Source organism: Apus apus, chromosome 6 (assembly GCF_020740795.1).
Source record: "Apus apus isolate bApuApu2 chromosome 6, bApuApu2.pri.cur, whole genome shotgun sequence".
NCBI lineage: Eukaryota > Metazoa > Chordata > Aves > Apodiformes > Apodidae > Apus > Apus apus.
Window position 1 is genome coordinate 25,869,056 of NC_067287.1, and position 22,638 is coordinate 25,891,693.

A 22,638-nucleotide genomic window follows, 5' to 3' on the forward strand; every position below is an offset into this window, starting at 1 on the left:
TACATACATTGAGTGCACATGAACGTGGACTGCTCTGCCAAATCAACATTTGGAGCAAAGTTAGAGCTCTGCTTGGGAATATGAGCCCTTCAGTAAAGTCAGGATTGTTAGTTTAGGTACGTGGTTATCTTAAGGCAGCTGTGTAACTTCGGCTTTGCAGCTGGCTCAGGTTTGGTCATCACAGAATGAATAAGTGATCAGTGACCATATTTGATCCATGAGTGCCTTCGGGCTACCTGGGATGCAGCCAGAATATGTACATACTCCTATGCTAAAAAGATAAGTGCTCAAAATTACTGTTACGAGGATTGCATTCCTTTTTTGTTGTTTGTCTGTATAGGTCTGTGCTATGGCAGCAGCCAAACTCAACACCCTCCTTCAGACCAAAGTAATTGAGAGCCAGCCTGAAGCATGCTACCTCTTGGGGAAGCTGGAAGGCATCCTGAGTAGATCAATTGAAGAGAAGACAGAAACGTACTCATTTTTGATTCCCCTTGTTCGAACATTGGTATCCAAGATTTATGAACTTCTCTTCATGAACCTGCATCTCCCTTCATTGCCTCCTACCAATGGCAGCCCATCTTTCTTTGAGGACTTTCAAGAATACTGCAGCTCTGATGAGTGGCAAGTTTATATAGACAAATATGTGAGTAGTAGATTCTTTTTGTATCATTTTCCCCCTCTTTTTAGCCATGAAAGCAGGGGAACTCACTCAGAAATGACATTGTGCTTTTTGTTTTGCTTTGGTGGAACCAGATTATTCCAAATATGAAGCAGTATGAAGAGAATTCATTCAGACATGAAAAGGAGCAGATGGCACTTTATTGGAAAGATTGTTATGAAGCATTTATGGTGAACATGCACAAGAGAGACCGGGAGAGAGGAGAAAGTAAGCTTAAATTTCAGGTAAGGTTTTGAGTGAGTTCGAGTTTCTCTTAGAAAATAACTACCTTGGGAGTTGCCTTCTCAAAGATGGAGAAACTGAATTTCAGGATGATCCGATTCAAGTGATTGCAGGCAGGTCGATTGCTTTAAGATTTTATGGACATTGTGGCTATATACACTTGTAGGATATTTTTAAAAAATTCTATTATTTCTATTTTGGGACAGTAGGCCCTTCTCATTGTACAGCAACCTAGAGTTATGCTCAAGTATAAGCTGCATCTCCTTTTACTCTGATCTATGTTTTGGATTATTAAAACCTCTTCTCCATTATGAGTCAGTATGATTTTTTTTTTAACCCTATTTCAATACAATGAAAACATTTAAAACAGTGAACAGTTCCTATTTTTAATATGTGGGAAAACTTCTGAACTGACCTTTCAGTATAAGGTCCAGATTCAGTCTAAGTGTTAGAATTAACTGGTAATTAACTGCTAATGACAGCAAATATCATAGCCAAGTTACATGTCTCTTGTTTGCCCTGTGTTTTCTTAATATGATAAGTCTTTTTTATTCAAGTAGTTACAGGAAGAATAGAATGAGTCACATTCTAGAATACCAACATTTAAATCCTACCAATTATAATAGGATTTTTAATACTGCCCATGTTTCTGATATTGAACAATTGTCATTTGGATTCAGAATTGGTAACGCTTTCTTCTCATCTGTAGGTTGAAGTTTGTCTTCCAGTATTAAGCTTTTTAGAATTTCTTTTTTAAGCATTACCTGAAATTTTCAGAAGTTTTCACTGCTTAACATTTTTTGTTCTTAATTTATGAAAATCCTTGCAAGCCACAAAAATGTGATTTCAGTGCTAGATTTCTTCTTAATGGTCTTTCAGGAGTATATTGTGGAACCATTCAGCAGAAAGGCTCGACAAGAAAATCTGCGGTACAACAGTTTGCTAAAGCAACTGAATAGTCAACACACAGCCGTTCTGAGACAGTGGAGAGCAGCCCAGCTGTACTTGCTCTCTGAACGTGGTCCTTGGTCTGAAATGTAAGAGTAAAATGATGCTTATAGGTATTTGCTCATATGGCCAACTGTTTAATGTGGTTAGAACCCCATCAAATTGAATCTAGTAACCATTCTTGACATGTGAAGTTAATATTGAATGCATCTTTATAATGTTTTCTGCATTTAATTATCGAAGTGCAAAGTTTTAAGTGTAATGCTGAGCTGATTACTTGGATATGGATTTCCTTGTGAAGTGACAAAAATATGTTATCAATGAAATGATTGCAAGAGCTTTGAGAGATCCCACAAATTGGTAGATCTGCTGGAAAAAAGAGTATAGATTTGTTAATAAAAACTCTTGATTTTATATGCATGAAGCTAATTTCAATTTAAAATAGAACACTTGCCTTAATTTTTGGGGAAGTTCTGGATAAAGATATTTCTTTTTTTATTAGTCTTTTAATTGTTATTAACTGAAAGTGTAAACCATTTTATAAAATTTAATAGATAATAGTCCTTACAAAGTGCTTTAGGATGATCAGAGCTGCAATAGGAAATATAAAATGAAAATGCAGTGTATTATATGTTTTACAATGTACAAGTGGATGACCAGTATTTTTCTAAAATACTCTTTCGTACTCAGTTCATTCATATAGGTCTTTACCTTCTTTTAACTGTTTTATGCTTTTTATCCTAGGAAACAGCATCCTGTTCACTGGAAACTTTCAAATGTGGAAAATTTTTCACGAATGAGACTAAAACTTGTGCAAAATTACAACTTCAGTTCTCATCAGGAAGCTAGTGACCTGAGAGATAATTTAGGTAAAGTTGTAGGTATTTATTGTTTCACTTGGCATACTTCAGTCTTTACTGAAGTCTACACTTTATTTAAGAATTGGTGGATGGTAGAAACTTAAATCCAGGTTTTTCTTTATTTTCTCTGTAGTAAAATGTGTAACACAAGAGTGTTTTTTTGACCTGGAACAGCATCTTTCTACTGAGTAGAATTTATTTTACCTTATTCATTGAAGTGTAATTTTGTTGTGGAAAAAAAACACAACACAAAACAAAAATGATCAAAAAACCCCCCTCTATTTTAAAACCAGCAGTCCCATAGTTTTCTTGCATAAGGTTGTTTTTTCAAGAAAAGGCAACAGTGAGGCCAACTAAGCAGGCAGCATTTGATTAAAGACTTTTAGAGCTTATGATTACAAAGTGTAGATATGGAGCTCGTTGTTTCAGAACTGTTCCAAACAGCTGAGTCAGTGGTGTAAACCGTTCTGCAAGTTAGGTGTGTTGGATATCAAGACTCAAACCAAAAAAATAACTCTTGTAAACCCAAGTAAATAAAAACCAAATGCAGCATATTCCTATGAAATCTGCATGTTTTAAGTGTCTGGCAGAACACTGAAAAATATTTTATTGGAAATGTCCACATCAGAATTCACTTTGAAATTCTCTAGTGTGTTTTTGTCTTCCCTTTACTGATTTGACATATATTTTAGTGTTGTCCAAGGGTATTTTTAATGATATGCTTACTCACAAGAGTAAGAACCTGATTGCTTCTTACTCAGTTAAAACCAACATTCAAAAGTAGGAGATATACTCAGTAGTTTAGCTTTTCTAAAGTGTTGAGGCAAATATTTTCTGAGTCATCTCTGTATGATAGGTGTGCACCAGACACAGCCCTCTAGTGAATCCCTACTTCTGGAGGTGGTGAAGCAGGTGAAAGTGAGTGACTTGGAAGATGATGTTCTTGAACTACCAGAAGATGACACAGCAGCCAGTTCCAATTTGTAAGTACAGCAAAACAGAACAGTTGAAATTTGTTTCTGTGCTAGGAAAAAGGAGTGAGAAACAACTTCAGGAGTTGATTAGCATACAAAGTTTCCCTCTTTCTTTGTCTGGTCTTAATCCAATCCAGAGCTTTGTGGTTTTGAGCAGCAGAAAAATTCATGTTGGATATATCATTGTAAGCAATGAGACAAAAAGAGCCCCAGGGAACAAAAAAGCAGAGTGGATCATAGAATCATGGAGTCATCTTGGTTGGAGAAGACCTTTAAAGTTATCAAGTCCAACCATTAATGTAGCACTGCCAAGTCCACTGCTAAACCATGTCCCTAAGAACCACATCTACACATCTTTTAAATACCGCTAGGGGTCGTGACTCAACCACTTCCCTGCGCAGCCTGTTCCAGGGCCTGACAACCCTTTCAGTGAAGAAATTTTTCCTAATAACCAATCTAAACCTCCCCTGGCACAATGCCATTTCCTCTTGGTTCTATTGCTTTTTACTTGGGAGAAGAGACCAACCACAACCTAGCTACAACCTCCTTCCAGGTAGCTGTCGAGAGCAATAAGGTCTTCCCTCAGCCTTCTTTGCTCCAGACTAAACAACTCAAGTTCTTTCAGCCACTCCTGGCAAGTCTGGTGCTCTAGACCCTTTGCTGCCCTTCTTTGGACATGTTCCAGCACCTCAGTGTCCTTTATTATCTCGAATAATTTTGAAGATAACTTTAGTTACACGAACCAGGATTCAGTTCTGCTCCTTGCCAGAGGTTTTAGTTAGCAATTAAATAAGAGAGACAAACGCAGCCTCGTGTTTTCATATTTCAAGGGAGGTCAAGTCCATTGTCTGAGCCTGAAAGAACAAGCCTGAAGAGCAATGCTATGAAGTGATGTTTGGTAGTCTAGTCTGAAACATCCAAGACTGCTAATAGAAGTAGCTTCCTATAATCACTTATGTTGTACTTTTAATGCCATTAAAATTTGTTTCTTTTCTGAACTGTATTCTTACCAAGTTCCTAAGTAAGTGTATAATCTACCCAACCCTGTAACACTTAGTGATATTTTATAGGGAGGAGGATGAGCAAGGTCAGAAAGAAAAGCTGATATTATCTGAAGACTGTGAACTCATTACAGTAATTGATGTGATACCTGGCAGACTGGAGGTCACTACCCAGCACATCTATTTCTTTGATGGTAGCATTGAAAAAGAGGAAGGTAAGCATGATCAATATCTTTCTTTTCAGTGCAGTTCAGCATTCTCTTTTTAGTAGGCTGAGTTTGATTTTTTGAGAATGAATGTCAAAATAATTTTGAAGAGACAAGTTGTGGATCTGTACATAAAACTCATACTGTATGTAGTTGGTGGCCAGTGGCTAGCTGATCCCTTCAGAATCAACAGTCTGGAACTGGTACTTGCTGAGCTGTGAAATTGATTCTCTATTCTTAGTGTTTCTTTAAAAAATTAGCTAAATAAATTTTTTTTTTCGCTGACTAAAAATGTTAGCTCTAATTTGCTGCTTAAATGGTACTTCTCTTTTCTCCCTGACAAATAATGTTTCATTCATGCTTTGATTAAAAATTAATGGTAAGTAAAGATTAAAAAGTAGCAGTGTATAAACATTAATAATCTATATTAATTTAATAAACTTTAATGTAATACACACAGCTGCGTATGAAAACAGTGAACGGTTGAAGTTGGCCTTTTAGGAATTCTAAACATAGAAGCTTCTATTTGAGCCTGTTTAAGAAAGCAAAAGGTTTGGTTCATATTTTTTTCTCAAGAGAATACATATATTACACAATGTGTCTTTGATCAGAAAGGAAAAATTAATCCTGCACTCCATCAGATATTTCTGCTGCCTCTTTCAGCAGAACAGCAGCTGAAGTTAGTATTTTCCTAGCAAAATGGTTAATGAAGCAACATAATAGAATTTAATTTTTCTAGAAATAACTGTAGGGTGATTGGGAATGATACTGTCTTATGTCTATATGACAATTTTTTAATATATTCTGAGTCAGTAATTGAGTGCTTTTCCCTAGGGGTAGGTTTTGATTTCAAATGGCACCTCTCTCAAATTCGAGAGATACATTTGCGTCGGTATAACCTGAGGAGGTCAGCTTTGGAGATCTTTCTCACAGATCAAACCAACTATTTTCTCAACTTCAATAAGGAGGTATGGGTTTCTCAGATTTCCTTGATTTATTTAATAATGACAAGTGTCAAGTTTAAGTTCATTGGGTCTAATTTGAGTTTGGTTTCTTTCTTTTGCTACACTAAAAACAAAAGGTTTGCTAGAAACACTATGAGAAACTGGATTGCAGTCTGTGAAAACCTCAGTCTGCCATCTAGAAACTGATCAATTGTGAAAAAATGGATAAAACAAGATGCTTCTTTGTTTCTCTCTGTTTTGATACCAAAAAATTATTCAATTAAAATGACATCACTAGTAATTTAAATATCTTGAAGGCCACACATTTTTAAAATATTCCATGCAAACTAATTACAAAGCAAAGGAGATTTTTCTGTTGTACCGCAACATTGGAAATAATTTCTATTTCTATATTCCATGGTTTCAGATTAGTAAACTTTTTTTTTCCCCTCTGAATGATGTCAGTGAGCCTTTGTATGTGGGACTAAGATAAATATCAGAACTTACAGTGAGTTACCTACTAGTAGGTCAGTTTGTTAATAACTCCTATAAAATGCTTTTTGTGTTTTTTTTTTTTAAAGTAAATAAATCTTTGCAACAGTTTTGTAGGGAAAACATTGATGTAATTTTATTTGAGATGTAGAAATATTTCCTAGAAGACCTCTGTGGCAGTAATGATTTTCTGTGTAGCATCTACACATGCACACAGAAAAAAATCACTTTATAGTGTATGTTGCCTTTCTGTGCTGTAACTACAGGATGCCACATCTATTCGTATCCAGATGTTTTGTGCAGCAAGACATAGAGGTTTTAAAAATTGTAACTGTGTTCCATTTATTACACATCTTAATTAGCAGAGAAGTTGTTTACTTTTCAGCTTTATCACCAGAATAATTTTTTTATTAATGCTGTTTAACAGGTACGAAACAAAGTATGTAGTCGAATCTTGTCACTGCGTTCTCCAAATATTTCTGGGACCAGATCTCCACAGGAACTTTTTAAAGCTTCAGGTTTGATGCAGGTATGAGACTTGAGCATAAATGGTCTAGAAGCATTCCTCTGCTTCTTGTAGGAGTCTTGGAAGGTCCTGGACTACTGATTTTCTTTTTTTCTATACTCTGTCTAGCTCCTGAAATTTCACATGCATATGTATAGAATTGCTGTGTTTTGTGTTTACAGTCAGTGAGGTAATTGGATAGAGCCAGGCTTTGTTGATATGGTTATGACAAGTGTTCCAACAGGAATGGAAAACACATAGCAAACTTTCTTCTGGTTTTAGTTTGTCATCTCAAGTGCACATTTTGGAATGTCTTTCACTACATGTACAACTAGTTTTCCCTGCTGCCTTTTTGTGATGGGGCTTTCAACAAAACCCATATAAAGATTAAGCTGGAAATATGATCCTAAGGGAATTAGTATAAAAAGAAAATGTCAGAATGTCTGTATTACCCTAAACATGGATAAAATTTTAAATGTAGTAAATCTATTTTCATCTTCCATTTCTTTATGCCACAATTATTGTTTTTCTCTGAGGGAGGAAGCTTTACAAATTACTTCTAAAATGTTGGAAATACTTTGATTTTTTTTTTTTTTTCCTAATGGAAAAAGCTATCATCTATTTATGTTGATAAAATATAATCTGTAATGAAAAGTCTCCATCACACTACAGACAGGTATTGAGCCCTTATGAACACAGGTCTGTCTGTTCTTTGGTTTAAAATATAACAGTGAAGCAAAGGCACAAGGCCAATGTTTTACAAATTCCTGTACTATTAACTAATGGGAGAATAATTTATAAATTTTGACCTTAGAACTCTAATGGATTTCAAAGTTCTGTTCCCCTTTTCCTCAGTACCTGTTTACTTGCCACTTTTTTGTTTCTTTCATGTCTTTTTTTTCTTTATATTTATTCTAGGGATACTACTTGTCTGCTGCCCTGTATTTAAAACAGCACTGGCATCAATCAGGGACATGATTTCAGCGAAATATAGTCACTGAATCAAAGGGAAAATAAACTTTATTAGGATAAATTACATTTGGATTTTCATACAATTTTTACAGTCTTGTGCCTTTCACTTGCCAATACTACCCTCTGACAGATAAATACTGACAAGACATGATTTGCAATAGTGACGTCTTCGATATAATGACTTTCATTGTATATTTTTTGTCCTTCAGAAATGGGTGAATAGAGAAATATCCAACTTTGACTACCTTATTCAGCTGAACACGATGGCAGGACGAACTTACAATGACCTTGCTCAATATCCTGTGGTAATTATAAAAAAGGGGTTTTTTTTTGCCAAAGTTATGTATTTTTTCTAATTTGAAAGATGGATTTTTAATCTCAATTTGATCTTTGACTGTTTTTTTCAGTTCCCTTGGATTTTACAAGATTATACGTCAGAAGAACTGGACCTGAATAATCCTGCAGTCTTTAGGGATCTCTCCAAACCCATAGGGGTTGTAAATGAAAAGAATGCTAAGATTGTGAAAGAGAAGTATGTCTTTGAGGACTCCATTTTATATTTCTATCTTTCTGAGCCTCCAGGCTAATAACAGGTTTAAAACATAAAGTTGTGACAGTGAAGTTTTTAAAAGCTGGTTTTATAACATCACAGATGCATTTGCAAAGATTGTTGATTTGTTGCTCCTTCTGCATTCAGATTAGTTAACTTAGATGGCACTAGAAGGACAAAACTTTCTGTGCTAAATTTTCAGTTGTTTCTCAGATGTAAAGAAAATGAAAGGCTTTAGAAACAATGTAATAGCTTAGCAACTTGAAGAGACATCCTGTGTCCTGTTTCTGCTTCAAGATAAGGAATGTAAAATCACACTGGTGACTTGACCTGCCTGTGCTGAGAGGTAGCATTGATCCTAAATGTGAGCTTCCTGCTCTTTATTCCAAGCATAGATGATTATCTTTGAAATACAATCTAGCTCTGACTTCCAGCAAGCTCCTCCTCTGTAGGTAGGAATGACAAGTATTACACCCACACATCAGTGCAGCGATGCTTCCTGTTTTGCTTGTGTGGGGAGCGAGTTGTGCACTCATACCAGATTGCGCTTGTCGGGCATCTTCCAAAACCAGCTTTCTTCTGAAAACTTGGAACGTGGAGAATGTTATTTCAATGGTTAGGCTCTATCCTTGACTGTTATGAAATTGTTTCCCTAGCACTATGCTTAATTATAATTTCTCTTACTCCTCTATGTCACAGGGCTGGGATATCAGCCAGATGGTGGCATAGTACTGGAGAGTGAGTTTGTCAGTAGAAAAAGAATTAGGCATGAGCGTAAATCTCTCTTCAGCATCCTAACAGTCATACCCACACTCTTTTATTATTATTTTTTTTTATTATTATTTCTTAAAACTTTGAGAAATGTTATCACAAGTTCCTTCACTAATAAATATTCAGCTTAGTGATGTGGGACTTTTTGTCTGTTCTAAAATAAAGCTGTCACTCCTGTCTCACCCTTTATCCAATTTTTGACAGCTGATAGCAAATGCCTGTGTAAAGGTTTAAGAACAAGTATACAAAGGCTTCATCTGGTGTACGTTTCTATTTTTCATCTGTCTTCTGCTTAGGAACTTTGTAAGTCAGAATTGGAATCCTCATGTTTACCAGAACTCAATTTCTTTTACAGACTGCTGTAATCGTTTCTTTTGTATCCTTGCCTCTCATAAGTATAATCCACATGTAAATCAGCTGTAGTTCTCAGCTGTATTTATAAAAATTTATTTTGTTTAGATACGATAATTTTGAGGATCCTCTTGGGATGATTGACAAGTTTCACTATGGGACACATTACTCAAATGCTGCTGGTGTCATGCATTACCTCATTCGGGTAGAACCTTTCACAACACTTCACATTCAACTTCAAAGTGGCAGGTATGCTGTGAAAAAATAAGCAGCACCTTTCTTTTTCTTCTATATCATTTTACTAAGGGAATGATCAAAGTCTAATTTGAGTTTTCTGATCCACAGATTTGACTGTGCTGACAGGCAGTTCCACTCCATTCCTGCTACCTGGCAGGCGCTCATGGACAACCCCAATGATGTCAAGGAACTAATCCCAGAGTTTTTCTACTTTCCAGAGTTCCTGGAGAATCAAAATGGTAAACTGGCTGCTCAGAAAACTCATTTTCTCATAGAAAACTGTTCTTATGTTCTTAAGAAGAGAATTGTTACTACCGTTTGTAAATGCTGTGGAACACTTAAACTTTATAGCGTGCTTGTAGAAATTACTTTAATGCTACTTTTAGGTTGGGACTTCAGCTTCCAAATAATTTAGGTGCTTTGGACAATTGTCACATTTTAAACATTCAGAGCAGAACATAGCTTCCTATGTCACTGGTATGGTTATTGGAGATCTGCATTAAGATTCTTTCAATATCCTTCCCTTTTACTGAGAAAAGAGTGGTTTCTAATTTTTCTTGAGAAATCAAGATATTTTAAATATTTTTACTAACTCTTAAAATTCTCCATATTATTCACTAGGTTTTAATTTAGGTCAACTTCAAATATCCAAAGAGGTGGTAAATGATGTTGTTCTACCCAAATGGGCCAACTCACCAGAAGACTTCATTTTTAAGCATAGGAAGGCACTGGTAAGCTGATGTTTGTGTAGTAGTAGTTTGTGTAGTAGTGAAGTAATGATAAAGACAGTACAACTACATATTGTCATTGTGACTTGAGTGTAAAATTCAAACCAGAGTTGTGGTCGCATTTGACATTACAAGTACCATTAGAACTTCAAGTTAAAAGCAGTGTGCAAGTTGACAAAATGCTCAAAAGAAAAAAGGGAAGAGCCCAAAGATACTAATAAATTGGGAGTTTGCTGCCCTAGGAGCTAAAATGCAGGATTATGTGACTTTAGGTGATAAGGCTTCCCTTGCTTTTTAAAGATTATTCTGTTTGGTACTAGGGAACTAGCAACTTACCTACCCTTGCATAGTTGCATTTCAGTAGTCTAGCTGTGCTGCTTCGCTCTGTTAATTTTTCCTCTTATCTGGCAGTTACTGCCCTTAACACAAATGGCTGTTCTTGTGTTTCTGCCCTATACAGTGGTAAACTCTTAGTTTAGGAGTTATCTCTTTTCACAGAAAATAGTAAATACTTCAAGAAGGGAGTAGTGTTCTCTTACTCTTACCAGAGCATTTTTTCCTTCTAGGAATCTGACTATGTTTCTGCACATCTTCATGAATGGATAGATTTGATTTTTGGCTACAAGCAAAGGGGACCAGCTGCAGTGGAGGCACTCAATGTGTTCTATTACTGCACTTACGAAGGTACAAGGCAGTATGCTCTATTATCATTGGCATCAGACTTCTGGGTTTTCAGTATTAGAAAACACTTGATTTGTGAGCATGCCATACAGTGGCATAAGGTAAAGCAACAGACTTGTAGATGAAATATGGCAGCATAATTTGTAATTTATCATGGATCAGTGAGTATATTTGATGCTTTTATCAGAAGTTGCAAAGTGTTACAATAAAGCTTTTTTAAAAAAATGGGGGCTGTTCCAGTTGCTTGTATTTTGTTTCTGAAAGTCCATGGGAGTTTTTTCTGGTTTCTCATTTGCTTGCTTAAAAGTATTTGTAGGGAGATGTTACTTGTGGTTTAGGGGTCAAGACAAGTTGCTTAAAAACAAAAATTAAAGACAAATGTTAGCCTTTTAATTCCAAAGCTGAATTTTGGTGGCTTTTGTGTAGAGCTTGTTGCATGCATGAAGTATATTACTTTGATTTGGTAAGAAAAAAGCCTGCAATTCTTGCACTTACAGATAGATGTTAAATTTAGTGGAGTTTTCAGATCCTATTTTATATGGAGGCATTGCTTGGAGGCTTTTATAAGATAAAGGGTGATAATGCTGCATTTCAATTAAATTTTGTAACATTTGTTCACTGTATTAGCTCTCAGTAACTTGTTTGGATTGTGTTTTGCTTTTTTTCTACCCTTGATTGTCCTGGTTGTGATCCAGGGGCTGTGGATTTGGATGCTTTAACGGATGAGAAAGAAAGGAAAGCTTTAGAAGGGATGATAAACAATTTTGGGCAAACTCCCTGTCAGCTGTTAAAGGTAATTCTCTTTGTTCCTTCTCAGTCAGACCTTTGTGGTTAAATGCAACTGCATTACAAAGGACTTGTAAAAAAATGAAAAGGTAATGTTTTATGAGAGGATAGTTTGTAATCTTAGGAATGTTAAGTCTTTGCCCCATTACCATTTTTGAAGTTAACACCAATTGAAACTTAGCATACCATTTTCAGAAGAAATTAATTTATTTTAACAAGGGAAATTATATGCTGAAGAGTCTGTTTTCCCATTGATTGCCTATAAAATTCTACTTGAACAAATTTATCAATTTGTCTAATTTGATATTTCTTCAAATATTGTCTCTTAGGAGCCCCATCCACAAAGGCTGTCAGCAGAAGAGGTAGTGCAAAGACTAACTAAAAGTGATACTGCTACTCTGAATCTCTTCCAACACCTCACTGAACTGAAGTCCTTCTTCATAGAGGTAGATGTGTTTCTTGACATCGTTTAAAATATGATCTTGAGACTTCTTCTGTATGTGAAACGAAAGCTGCTAACCTAGAGGAAAATAAACGTGCTTCCTGTTTAAAGAAAATATCTTAAAATGCAACGTGTATAAAATGAGCTGTCTTTGTTTAGCTTCACAGAAGTTGTATGCCATCCATTTGTATCTGCTGGCTGCTTGTATGGGTGCAGTTTGAGTATTAACTTAGCTACCACACCAAGATAGCTAAGAACATAACTGGTGGTATCTGAGGACTCACTGAACTTGATAGCTAAACTTACTGATTGAGAAGAGAGCCAGGGTGTTGGTGACAAAGCATACCTGCCTGAACTGAGTATGTGTGTACCAATGCCTTATAGTACTGTACAGGAATTCCAGAGGCTTTGGGTCTTGCTCTTTACAGTTTCTAGATTTGTTCTTTGCTTTTTGATATAACTAGACCAAAACCATCTCCTTTCTTTTAGGGAATCAGTGATGGTGTGCCCATTGTCAAAGCTGTTGTCCCCAGGAATCAGTCACGTTCCTTTATTTCTCAGGGAAGCCCAGAGATCTTGGTGAGTTGCATGTGTCAATACTATAATTAGACTGCAGACAGTCAAGTGTATTTTTTTCATACAGCTTGTAGAGAAATGCTTCTTGACTGTTCCTGTTCAAATGTGTTCCTTTAACCTATAATGAGTTAAATATTTGCCTTCTGAAGAGAAGCCAGACTAATCTGTTCAATAGCATTTAAGATCTGATGAGTCATGAGTGTAAGCTGAAGTGATGTGTGTTGTAATTTGCTCACTTCATCCACTTCCATGGTAGCAATCAACTTCCTAATGCAACGCGTCCCGACTTTAAAATGGCAGGATTGATACATTAATGGCATCATAATGTTCATCATTACTTCCTCACCCATATATTAGACTACAGTGTATGTGGCATATAGACACTGCAAACGCCTGTGCTGTTCCTAAAATTAACTTCTGCGCTGGCTAATGCAGGTGCTGGTACTGTGGCAGTTGGCCAAATGATGAAAAGGAGGAGTCTTTTTGTATTTGCACACCTACGTATGGTCTGCATACTGCCTCCCTGTGCAATAATACCTATGTTTTGCAGGAAAGAATGTTCTTTTCCAGTATTTCTTTTTTGTAGGTCAAACTTCTTGTCCTGGCTTAATGTGGTGTGTATGTAATTTGTAATGTCTACAATTTTCATTGTGTTTTTTCTAAATATCTGATGAAAATAACCTTGAATTATTTGATTTCTTACTTTCTCAGATATAGAATTGTACAATTTTTTAAAACTTCTTTTGTTACTATGTTAACTAAGAATGATTACTGTTTCAAAGGGAAGAAACAGCTTAAACTAAATGACTGAACTGTAATGAAATGTTTGGGAGGGTTTGGTTGGTGGGGTTTTTTGATTATTCTTCTCCTCCCTGCCCCTTCCGGCCTCCCTTCAGCTTCTCTGACCTATCTGAAACATAAACAATTCTAAGTTGGTAGCATGTACCACATGTGGATTAACTCCTCCAAGCTGGAGTTTTTTTAGGGTTTTTTTGTGTTTAATTTGTAGTAGGAGGGGGTGTGTGCTTCTTTCATTGTGGCAAATTCTCAAGAAGGCTATGCTGGATTTTATTTAAGCTCTATTGCCATTAAAGGCAAGCAGAAAATAAGCCTCTGGGTTTCACCAGTTTTTCTATCTATCAAACTTTTTTAGGTGACAGCGAGTCTGAACTACATTATTGGAACTCATGGTTGGCTGCCTTATGATAGAAATATCTCCAACTATTTTACATTCATCAGAGATACCACAGTGACAAATCCCAAGTAAGCAAGTGATGAGGAGAGGTGCAGATGAATGAATCTAATTTAATAAAATACAGCAGTTGTTCAACAGTCAGTGGATTGTACTGTTTTAATTGTCTTGAGTTTTCACCTAAGAATGCATCTTCTGGTATTCCATAATGTTACCTCTAGTATGTAATATCGTATTAGTAAAGAGTTATGTCATTGGCATTTCAAAGCTCTTCATTCTTAGAGCTACTTCTAATTTTTTTGTATTATTATTATTATTATTATTATTATTATTATTATTATTATTATTATTATTATTAAGCTTCTTCTATAGATGGAATTTCATACTATTTTTTAAGAATATAGGAAGTGCAAAATACATTGATTTGAACTAAGGTTACTCTTAACTGCTCATCATTTGCCTACAGAACACAGCGCAACATGAGTGGTCCTTTTGCACCAGGACTGGAGATCACCTCTAAGTTGTTTGCAGTGTCCCATGACGCAAAATTGCTCTTTAGTGGGGGACACTGGGACAACAGCATCAGAGTGACATCTCTTACAAAAGGCAAGCTGATTGGACAGCACATCAGGCACATGGGTTAGTAACTCTTTATGTTGTGAAATGAAAAGTTTTTGTATTGTACGTTGATGTTTGGTCTTTTTGGAAGGAATTATAGCCAGTGCTTTTGGGCAGATTAACATAATAAGGGAATGGCAGAGTAAGAACAGAACAATGCTTCAGCCATGATTTATATGTAAATACTTGAGCATGGCTTTTTTGTTATTGTAGTGATTGATTAATGTAGTTTCAAAATAAGTCTTTACTGCTGTTTTTAGGTAGCAAAGCTGTTGAAGTCAGGTTGGTACACCTGGCTGTACAATAACTTCATTGGTTAATACAGCCCTTATCACAGTGGAACATTTCATGTTAACTGCAAATCTGGATACCTTGTTTACATTTCATGTTAACTGCAAGTCTGGATACCTTGTTTACATATTGCATGCACACTGTCACTCTATAGGAAATTAGTCTTAAATGTCTGTGGTAACTTCCTGTTTCATTTCCTAGATATTGTGACCTGCTTGGCAATAGACTACTGTGGAATTCATTTAATTTCAGGCTCCAGAGATACTACCTGTATGATATGGCAAATAGTTCAGCAGGTAAGTTATTTAGGCAGTTATTGACGGTTACTGAAGGTTAGGTTATTGAAGAAGCAGTTTTTGAATGCTTTTCTGTGCTTCTCTGTTTGGCTGTGATGGTTTATTGACTTTCTTTTAGGTTTGCAGGGAAGAATGTCCACTAAAATAGATTGTTTTAGTAATTTTGGTACTTCCTTTGTCTTCTGTGTTTGAAATATTCACGATACACATTAGTTACAATATAGCTGAAGTACAGTATTTTAGAGGCATGGTTAAAGATTTCATAGATTGTTTTCAGGATAGGCAAATACTATCCCCCATTGTACAGATGGGAGGAGAGGCATGCTGTTTGAGACTCCTGAAATTAGTCAGAACCATGTTTATAGTTGAGGATTTTTAAATTTCTAGGCTGCTGTTCTCTCCAGTAGTTGCATTTTAGCATTGCCTTTCATCTGTGGGAAGTACTGATGACTACACTAGGATTTAGCAAAGGCAACACTAATCTGTTACCTGGATTTGCACTGGTGTTTTAGAATTCTTCAATGTTGGTCTTGTGCTTTCTCATATTGAAAGTGGTTGTGTGATACGTGTGTGTATGTACACTCAAAATGTGAGGCCATTTCCATTTTTATGCTTTTTAAACCTTCATTTCTGATTGCTGAGTTACAGATAAACAAGAAGGATTAACTGCAGGGTGGAGCTGTCATGTTACTAACAGTACATTTGGTCAGGCCACCTTGTTCTTATCATTGAACTAGAGTCAGCACATAAAATCACTGTAGTGCATGTGTTTTTGTGGAAGCTGTCTTTATGGTGTCTTTATAATTCTTTCAAAAAATGCTTTGTACCAGTGGTGCATGATGAAAAAGGTGAGACCTTAAGTGCTCACAACAGTATTTTTTGGTCTCAAGGGAGGATAACTGTTGGAATTGTTGTAGTTTGTCTTTTTAGTGTGAGTTAAATAAGTCTTTATGTGGAGATTATCTTTGTTTAGAATTTTTTTTTCTTAAGATTTTAAATGTATTTTTTAATGTAATGGATATATAAATGATGATGCATGTATTCTAAGTTCTTCCTGTGAGAGTTTTATCTTGGTCTTTATGAAGTGGCAGCCACAGACTGCATGCTGTCACTTCTGTTCTGAATGTCTGCTCTGCCTTGTCACCCTCTTTCCCAGCTCTGTATTTTGACAGTTCTGCATTCTTGCTTACTTCAGGCATTCAGGGCTTGGTTGACAGTAAAATTTCTGTCATAGATATGATGATAAGGAGCTGAGCCCTCTGTAGAACTGTATACACTACCTTCTCTCTAAGGACAGGTCTTGCCTTAGAACTGGTTGAGAGTAAATCTGTATATCCCAACAGTACACTCACTGGAACAAAAGTACTAAATAATTTTGACACCCAGCTGTCATGTTGAAAAGTTACCATTTTTAATGACCATTATTACAAGATTTCCTTTGCGTGTCATACTACTGGTAGTCACAAAGAAGGATTATTTCCCTACTTTTCCTTAGGAAATGGAACACAGATGCTGTAATTTTAAGCAAAATAGCTTTCAGCTTCTTTAATTTTGTCTGTGAAGATAGTGGTTAATTTCAGGGTGAAATGTAAGAACTGAACTAACCCAGATGCACAAGTGAAGGAAAAGTGAATGGATGGTAGGTGGAAAAACTCCTGTTAGGACTGCTCACTATAGGCCTTGCACACCTCAGCAGCTGAAGACATAGAAACAAGTCAGCTAAGTATCTGTCTTTCCCATCCATACAGTAACTGTGTGTTCATTCATTCTTGTGATTTCAGTAAATAGGGCTGCTGACATAAAAGGCAATAAATTTAAATTGGAATTGGTGAGTTATGCCTTTGGTTTTGGCATGTGTCAAATATACATCTCACACAACTGATACGGAAGATACCAGAAATTTATTTTTTGTTTGTCCTTCAGCTGCAAGAGAATGTGTCATTGCACTTTTTGTTACTCTCAGGGAGGAATGCCTGTAGGCCTGGCACCTAAGCCAGTACAGATCCTTTATGGGCATACTGATGAAGTTTCGAGTGTTGGCATCAGCACTGAGCTGGACATGGCAGTGTCAGGATCCAGAGTAAGCATCCTCTTACTTTTCCCTTCTTTACCTCTTCTTTACTTAAACCATAGAGCACATTTGAAGTTGATACAGAATAATACAAAAAAATGGGGCTATTTCACAGTGTATTTCTTCAGCCTTGTGCATCAAGAAGGTATATCTCCCTTGCTGTCTGCTTAAATCGGGCTGTCTCAAACTGCTCTGCACAACACAGGCCTCAGATACCGTATTGTGTTATTCTGCACAGATGAGCTTTAATTTGTGTGGACTTATTTGGAGATCTTAAGCTTCTCATAGAAATAATTCTGTGACAGTTTCTTCCCTACTTATTTAACTTTGAAGATTCTGTGCAGATTACTCAAACTCTACTTTACTGTACTACACTGACATGCTGCTGAACTCTCACTCTGTACTGTGTGTAATGCCTGCTCATAAAAGTTACCTGTGAAATAGCTGATTTGCTGTCTGTCCTTCTCCTCTTGCTCTCTTTGGATTTATTTTTTTCATATGCTTATAGTAAAAGGCCTGGAGGGGAAGACTTCTTTGTATAGGGTTCCTAATGCTTAGGAGTGTTGATCTCTCTTTAAGGATTGAAGTGTATTAAAAATATTCACTTTGTATTTAAATACTCTTTCTGTGTGTTGTAGTAACTTACTGGCAGAGTAAAGACTTACCTAAATTTGGTCACTGCAGGACGGGACTGTTATTGTCCGCACTATTCGGAAAGGTCAGTACGTGAGGACTTTGCGACCACCTTGTGAGAGTTCCCTCCTGCTGACTGTTCCCAATCTGGCGGTGTCCTGGGAAGGCCATATAGTTGTCCACACCAGCATAGAAGGAAAAACTACTCTTAAGGTACGTTAATGGAATACCTCTGTTTGTTTTACTGATGACTTTAATAATGTATCTAACATTATCCTTATTTCCTAAAGTAATGAGGCTTTTTGAGCATACTGTGTCTGTTTCCATGTTTTTTTTATTTTGCTAGCAAGTGTGAGTGAAATTTCATTAAAAGATAAATCACAGGCATACTCTCTGCTCCTGTAAGTTTCATGAAAATCTACAAACACCTGCAAACAAGATGCCCGAGCATGTGCTAATTGATCTTCCTGGGTGAGCTACTTTGAAATGGAAAACCAGGGGCAACAAGTTCTATTGTGCACAGAAACAGAGGCTTATATGGGGAGGAGTAGTAAGTTCTAGATGCAAGATGCCTAGTGACTACACTGATGTTTCTTAGTTTTGGATTGGAGAGATGGCTATAATGTCCACCGTGTAGCTTATTCTGTCTGATGAGCAGCTGTGTAGTTGCTTTAATAAGGGTAGAGATGTTATGATTTTTGTGAGCATGGGGAATTTCTTGGAAAACAAATTTATTGGAAGTAGGCATGCTAGCTGCACTGGGGAAATGGAGAGAGAAGACACCAAAGTATTGTCAAGCCAGAAGAACTTAACATGGTGGTGTCTTTACTCTGTGAAGAATTTATTACCTTGTCCAGAAGATGCTTCCAGATCTAGCTCTGTGGAAATATACCTGTTTTCTTCTCCTTTTCAATTGAGGGTGGCAGCAGAGCTGAGAAGTGCTCTCTTCCTTTCTTCTTCTTTAACAGAAACCCTTATAAAATATTATAACCCTTATAAAATAGTGACCTGTCCATTAAATCCATGAATGTTTCCAGAAAATTTGGAGTTGATTAGATGGATAAGTAAGATGCTATGATGTTACATCAAGAGTTAACAAGGAATCACTTCAAAATTTTCTATAGAGCACCTGGTATCGATACACATTGCATGTAGACTTGGCAGTCTTACATCATTCAACAAGGAAACTTGTTCTCAGCGATATTATCTGTGGGTTATTGCCAATTTAGCTGCTGTTAGTGAGCTACAGAGACAAATAATACACTCTTAATCCAGTCCTCTGTGACTGATTTGGTTTTGATCTGTTTAGGATAAGAACGCTTTGCATCTCTATTCTGTCAACGGAAAGTATCTGGGTTCTGAGACTCTGAAGGAGGAAGTGTCAGATATGTGTGTGACTGGTGACTATATCGTGATGGGAAGCTTACAGGGATTTCTTTCCATACGGGATCTCTACAGGTAATGTACCACCATCAGTAGTGTATTACTGAGATGCAAATATAAAGGTTTATTGAGAAGTGGCTATGTAACATGGGCTTTGGTGTGGTAGGTGGTAGCCCTTGCTTTTTTCTGTCTTCCCTAAAAAAAACTCTTGGGGGAGAACTAAGGGAGGAAAGAAAAATAAGAGGCTGTACCAGACTCCTTTCTTCTCAAGCACCTATCTCAATTATACACCTAGAACTGACAAAATTTAGGAAGAGCTGTGTCTGACATTTGCAAGCTGTGATTGTCCCAATGTCTGAATAGTCACTGGGAGCACAGCAACTGCAGGATCAAGACTCGTATAGTTCTGCACTGAATTTTAAACTCTGCTTAGTGCTATGGTCTGTAGAGCTTCATTGCTTCTCAGAATGGGAGTCATCTTTGTCACTTAGGCAGTTGTAGGACTAATGTTACTGTTCTTCAGTGAAAATGTCTTACTTGACTGACTTTTGCCCATCCAAGTCTTTCTTGTTATTGGAGCTCTATTCTGGGGTATGATGAAATCGTTCCTGAGGAGTTTACAATAATTGAAATTGCAAACTGGATCCCTGAGAAACTGTGTTTTGTAGTTCATCCTGTGGATAGCAATTTCCACTGCAATGTGACTCTTTGCAGTATATGCAAGCAAATAAATGATGTGCTTTCTCTGTGATTTTTCTTCTTTTCAGCTTGAGTCTGAGCATCTCCCCCTTAGCCATGCGACTCCCTATTCATTGCATTTCTGTCACCAAAGAGTATAGCCACATCCTTGTTGGCTTGGAGGATGGCAAGTTGATTATCGTTGGTGTTGGCAAGCCAGCAGAGGTAAAACCCACCATCAAGAACTTTTTCTACCAAACAGTGGGAAGTTCACTTATTTCTGCTTTCCAGTTGAGCAAGAGGTCTCCTCTATGGCAGGGTAAATTTAAGAGCAAGTTTCAGTTCTCAGTGGGAAAGAAATAACTTTCGAGTCTACTCCACTGGAATTTCTCATTAAGAATCAAAGGTATCTAGGGTTTGCGGATGAGAAGCGCAGCTGGACTAACTTCCAGACTTTATCAATTGCATCTGAATAAGCAAAGTCATAGTAGCTAATCTTTTGTGAACACAATAGTGTTGTCAGCCACTTCTTGATGAAGTAATTTTCCAGAAGAAAATTGGAAACGAAAGAGAGCAAACTACTTTATTTTTTTTATGGTTTCTGTCAGGTATCTTTTAACATGCATTGACTGACGTTGGCAGAAAAAGTACTACTACTTTGTCTTAAGAGTCTCTAATTGCAATGCATAAAGAACCACTTGTGTAGGTTCCCAGTATGCTCTGTGCTCCATATGGTGAATATAAATTTGTTGGTACTGCATATGCAATATCAGATACAGAGCATCCATCTGTCAAATAGCTATTCCCAATTTTTCTTGTGCAAAACACAGGTTTTGCTTTAAGCACTTCTTGTCGTGACTTCCAAAGTACTTGAGTTGGCTTAAATGTGCGTTTCTTTCGAAGCCGATCTCTGTTGTGCAACAGTGTATTTATTTGAAAATGTGATTACCAATTTTGCATGACCTTTAGTACATACCACAAAAGTGTGTCTTAATTTAATTTTGTATTTCAGTTGTGAAAACAGAGCAAATTTATTTTCCAGTACTTCAAAATGTTTTAGTTAGAAGTTTAATATTTGAAATGGGTTTCACACACCGGCAGTCTGATTTTGCTTGCAGTGGATCAGGAGGGGAGGTTTCCTCTGACTTCGAGTTGGACAGCTTTTTCCTACTGTAGAATTGACAAAGAGCTGCTTATGATGTGGTTAAACATATGTTTGTAACAACAGTTTTATCGTAACTGTAATTTCTAAGCTTCATATTCCATAGAAAATATCTTTTGTAGGCTGAAATTTGTGTCTCATTGGACTGAAGGGTTTGTTTGTTTGTTTGTTTTTTTCAGTTCTTAATCACATTTATTTTTCTAACCATGCTGAAAGTGTTGTTTCAAAGACTGGATTCATTTTAGAGGCTTTCCAATGACTTTTTTCAGAATTTTGTTTATCAATCAGATGATCTGCAAGCTTAATTATCCATGTAAATAATTTAAAAAAAAAACACAAACGAAAATGCCCCATAAACATATAAGGAACAACATTATGTCCCAGATTCTCTAGTTTTCTATAATGGCATCAACCAATATATTTGAAAAGTGTGTGTATGTGGCATATTTATTTGTTGATTGATTTATTTGTAGTTTGGAAGGAATATATTCATTATTGGAATTTTATCCTTATACAGAAGACAGTGTTGTAATTCTGGCTTTTGGTTGTGATACTGATCCTTCAGATAAAAGGAGAGACTGGCCTTCCTTATTGTTCCTAAAGTGAAATGCTGCTTGCTGTTAAGATTGGCCTTTAGTGTTTCTGCACTGATAGCATCCAGTATGAAGTGAAGTATAATAAAAGTTTTTGTGTTTTTAACAATTACTTAGCTGTTTGGGATATTGCAGAAGTCTGGGGGATTATTACTTATTAGTGTTAATCCCTGTCAGCACTGTGCCTTGTCTAGAACACTGTTGCTGTGATGATACAGTTCTTAAGCATGCTTAATTTGAAGTACTAACTGCTGGGAACTGTTCTCAAACTTGTGCTGTTAAGGCATGCATCTTGTTTATTAAACTCCAAGGAATTTCATAACCTAATCAGCTGCTAAGCTGATCACTACTGGCCAATCATAAACCTTGTACTTAAGGAGTAAATGAAAACAGTTTCTTACAAATTGGTGTCAGATTGCAGACCTAGCAGATGCTGGATTATTCTCTCTCTACTTACAGAATATTCAGTATGAAATATTTCTGGCTTAAATTTTACTATGAGAACTTTATCCAGAGTCTTTGGAAGACTGTATAAATTTTACACTGGGAAATAACCTTTCTCTCTTTCCTTCATTCTGCCATCACAGAATCTGCCATTCTGCATTCTGTTTTCTTTTTCACTTCTACCAATTTCTGTTAGAAATATCTCAAATAAAATGTCCTTTCTTCTAATTTGATTCACTCTTGCTTGACATTCACATCTTTTTTCTTTCCTATCCAAATAGCAATCTAGACACTGTTTCTAAGCAATTTGCAGTGAGTTAAGTATGCATTACTTGGTAATATCCCTTAA

General features: G+C 36.4%; 1 protein-coding gene across 6 annotated transcripts in view; it reads left to right on the plus strand.

Moving 5' to 3' along the window:
* NBEAL1 (neurobeachin like 1) overlaps positions 1-22,638 on the plus strand; it is an 86,459-nt gene that overhangs the window by 56,914 nt on the left and 6,907 nt on the right. For 3 of the 6 annotated variants that reach the window (XM_051623042.1, XM_051623045.1, XM_051623046.1), the window contains 24 exons: positions 341-646; positions 757-906; positions 1,784-1,941; positions 2,597-2,721; positions 3,569-3,695; positions 4,757-4,902; positions 5,728-5,861; positions 6,757-6,858; positions 8,016-8,111; positions 8,214-8,338; positions 9,587-9,727; positions 9,824-9,954; positions 10,337-10,446; positions 11,010-11,127; positions 11,820-11,917; positions 12,240-12,356; positions 12,842-12,931; positions 14,082-14,191; positions 14,587-14,759; positions 15,231-15,325; positions 17,289-17,405; positions 18,081-18,242; positions 19,339-19,487; positions 20,180-21,288. In XM_051623042.1, coding sequence (XP_051479002.1) covers positions 341-646; positions 757-906; positions 1,784-1,941; positions 2,597-2,721; positions 3,569-3,695; positions 4,757-4,902; positions 5,728-5,861; positions 6,757-6,858; positions 8,016-8,111; positions 8,214-8,338; positions 9,587-9,727; positions 9,824-9,954; positions 10,337-10,446; positions 11,010-11,127; positions 11,820-11,917; positions 12,240-12,356; positions 12,842-12,931; positions 14,082-14,191; positions 14,587-14,759; positions 15,231-15,325; positions 17,289-17,405; positions 18,081-18,242; positions 19,339-19,487; positions 20,180-20,453 — 3,354 coding nt within the window. In that variant the 3' untranslated portion in view covers positions 20,454-21,288. Of the gene's footprint in view, positions 1-340; positions 647-756; positions 907-1,783; positions 1,942-2,596; positions 2,722-3,568; positions 3,696-4,756; positions 4,903-5,727; positions 5,862-6,756; positions 6,859-8,015; positions 8,112-8,213; positions 8,339-9,586; positions 9,728-9,823; positions 9,955-10,336; positions 10,447-11,009; positions 11,128-11,819; positions 11,918-12,239; positions 12,357-12,841; positions 12,932-14,081; positions 14,192-14,586; positions 14,760-15,230; positions 15,326-17,248; positions 17,406-18,080; positions 18,243-19,338; positions 19,488-20,179; positions 21,289-22,638 lie in introns of those variants that run through there. The other 3 variants (XM_051623043.1, XM_051623047.1, XR_007889847.1) reach the window with 2 other exon arrangements.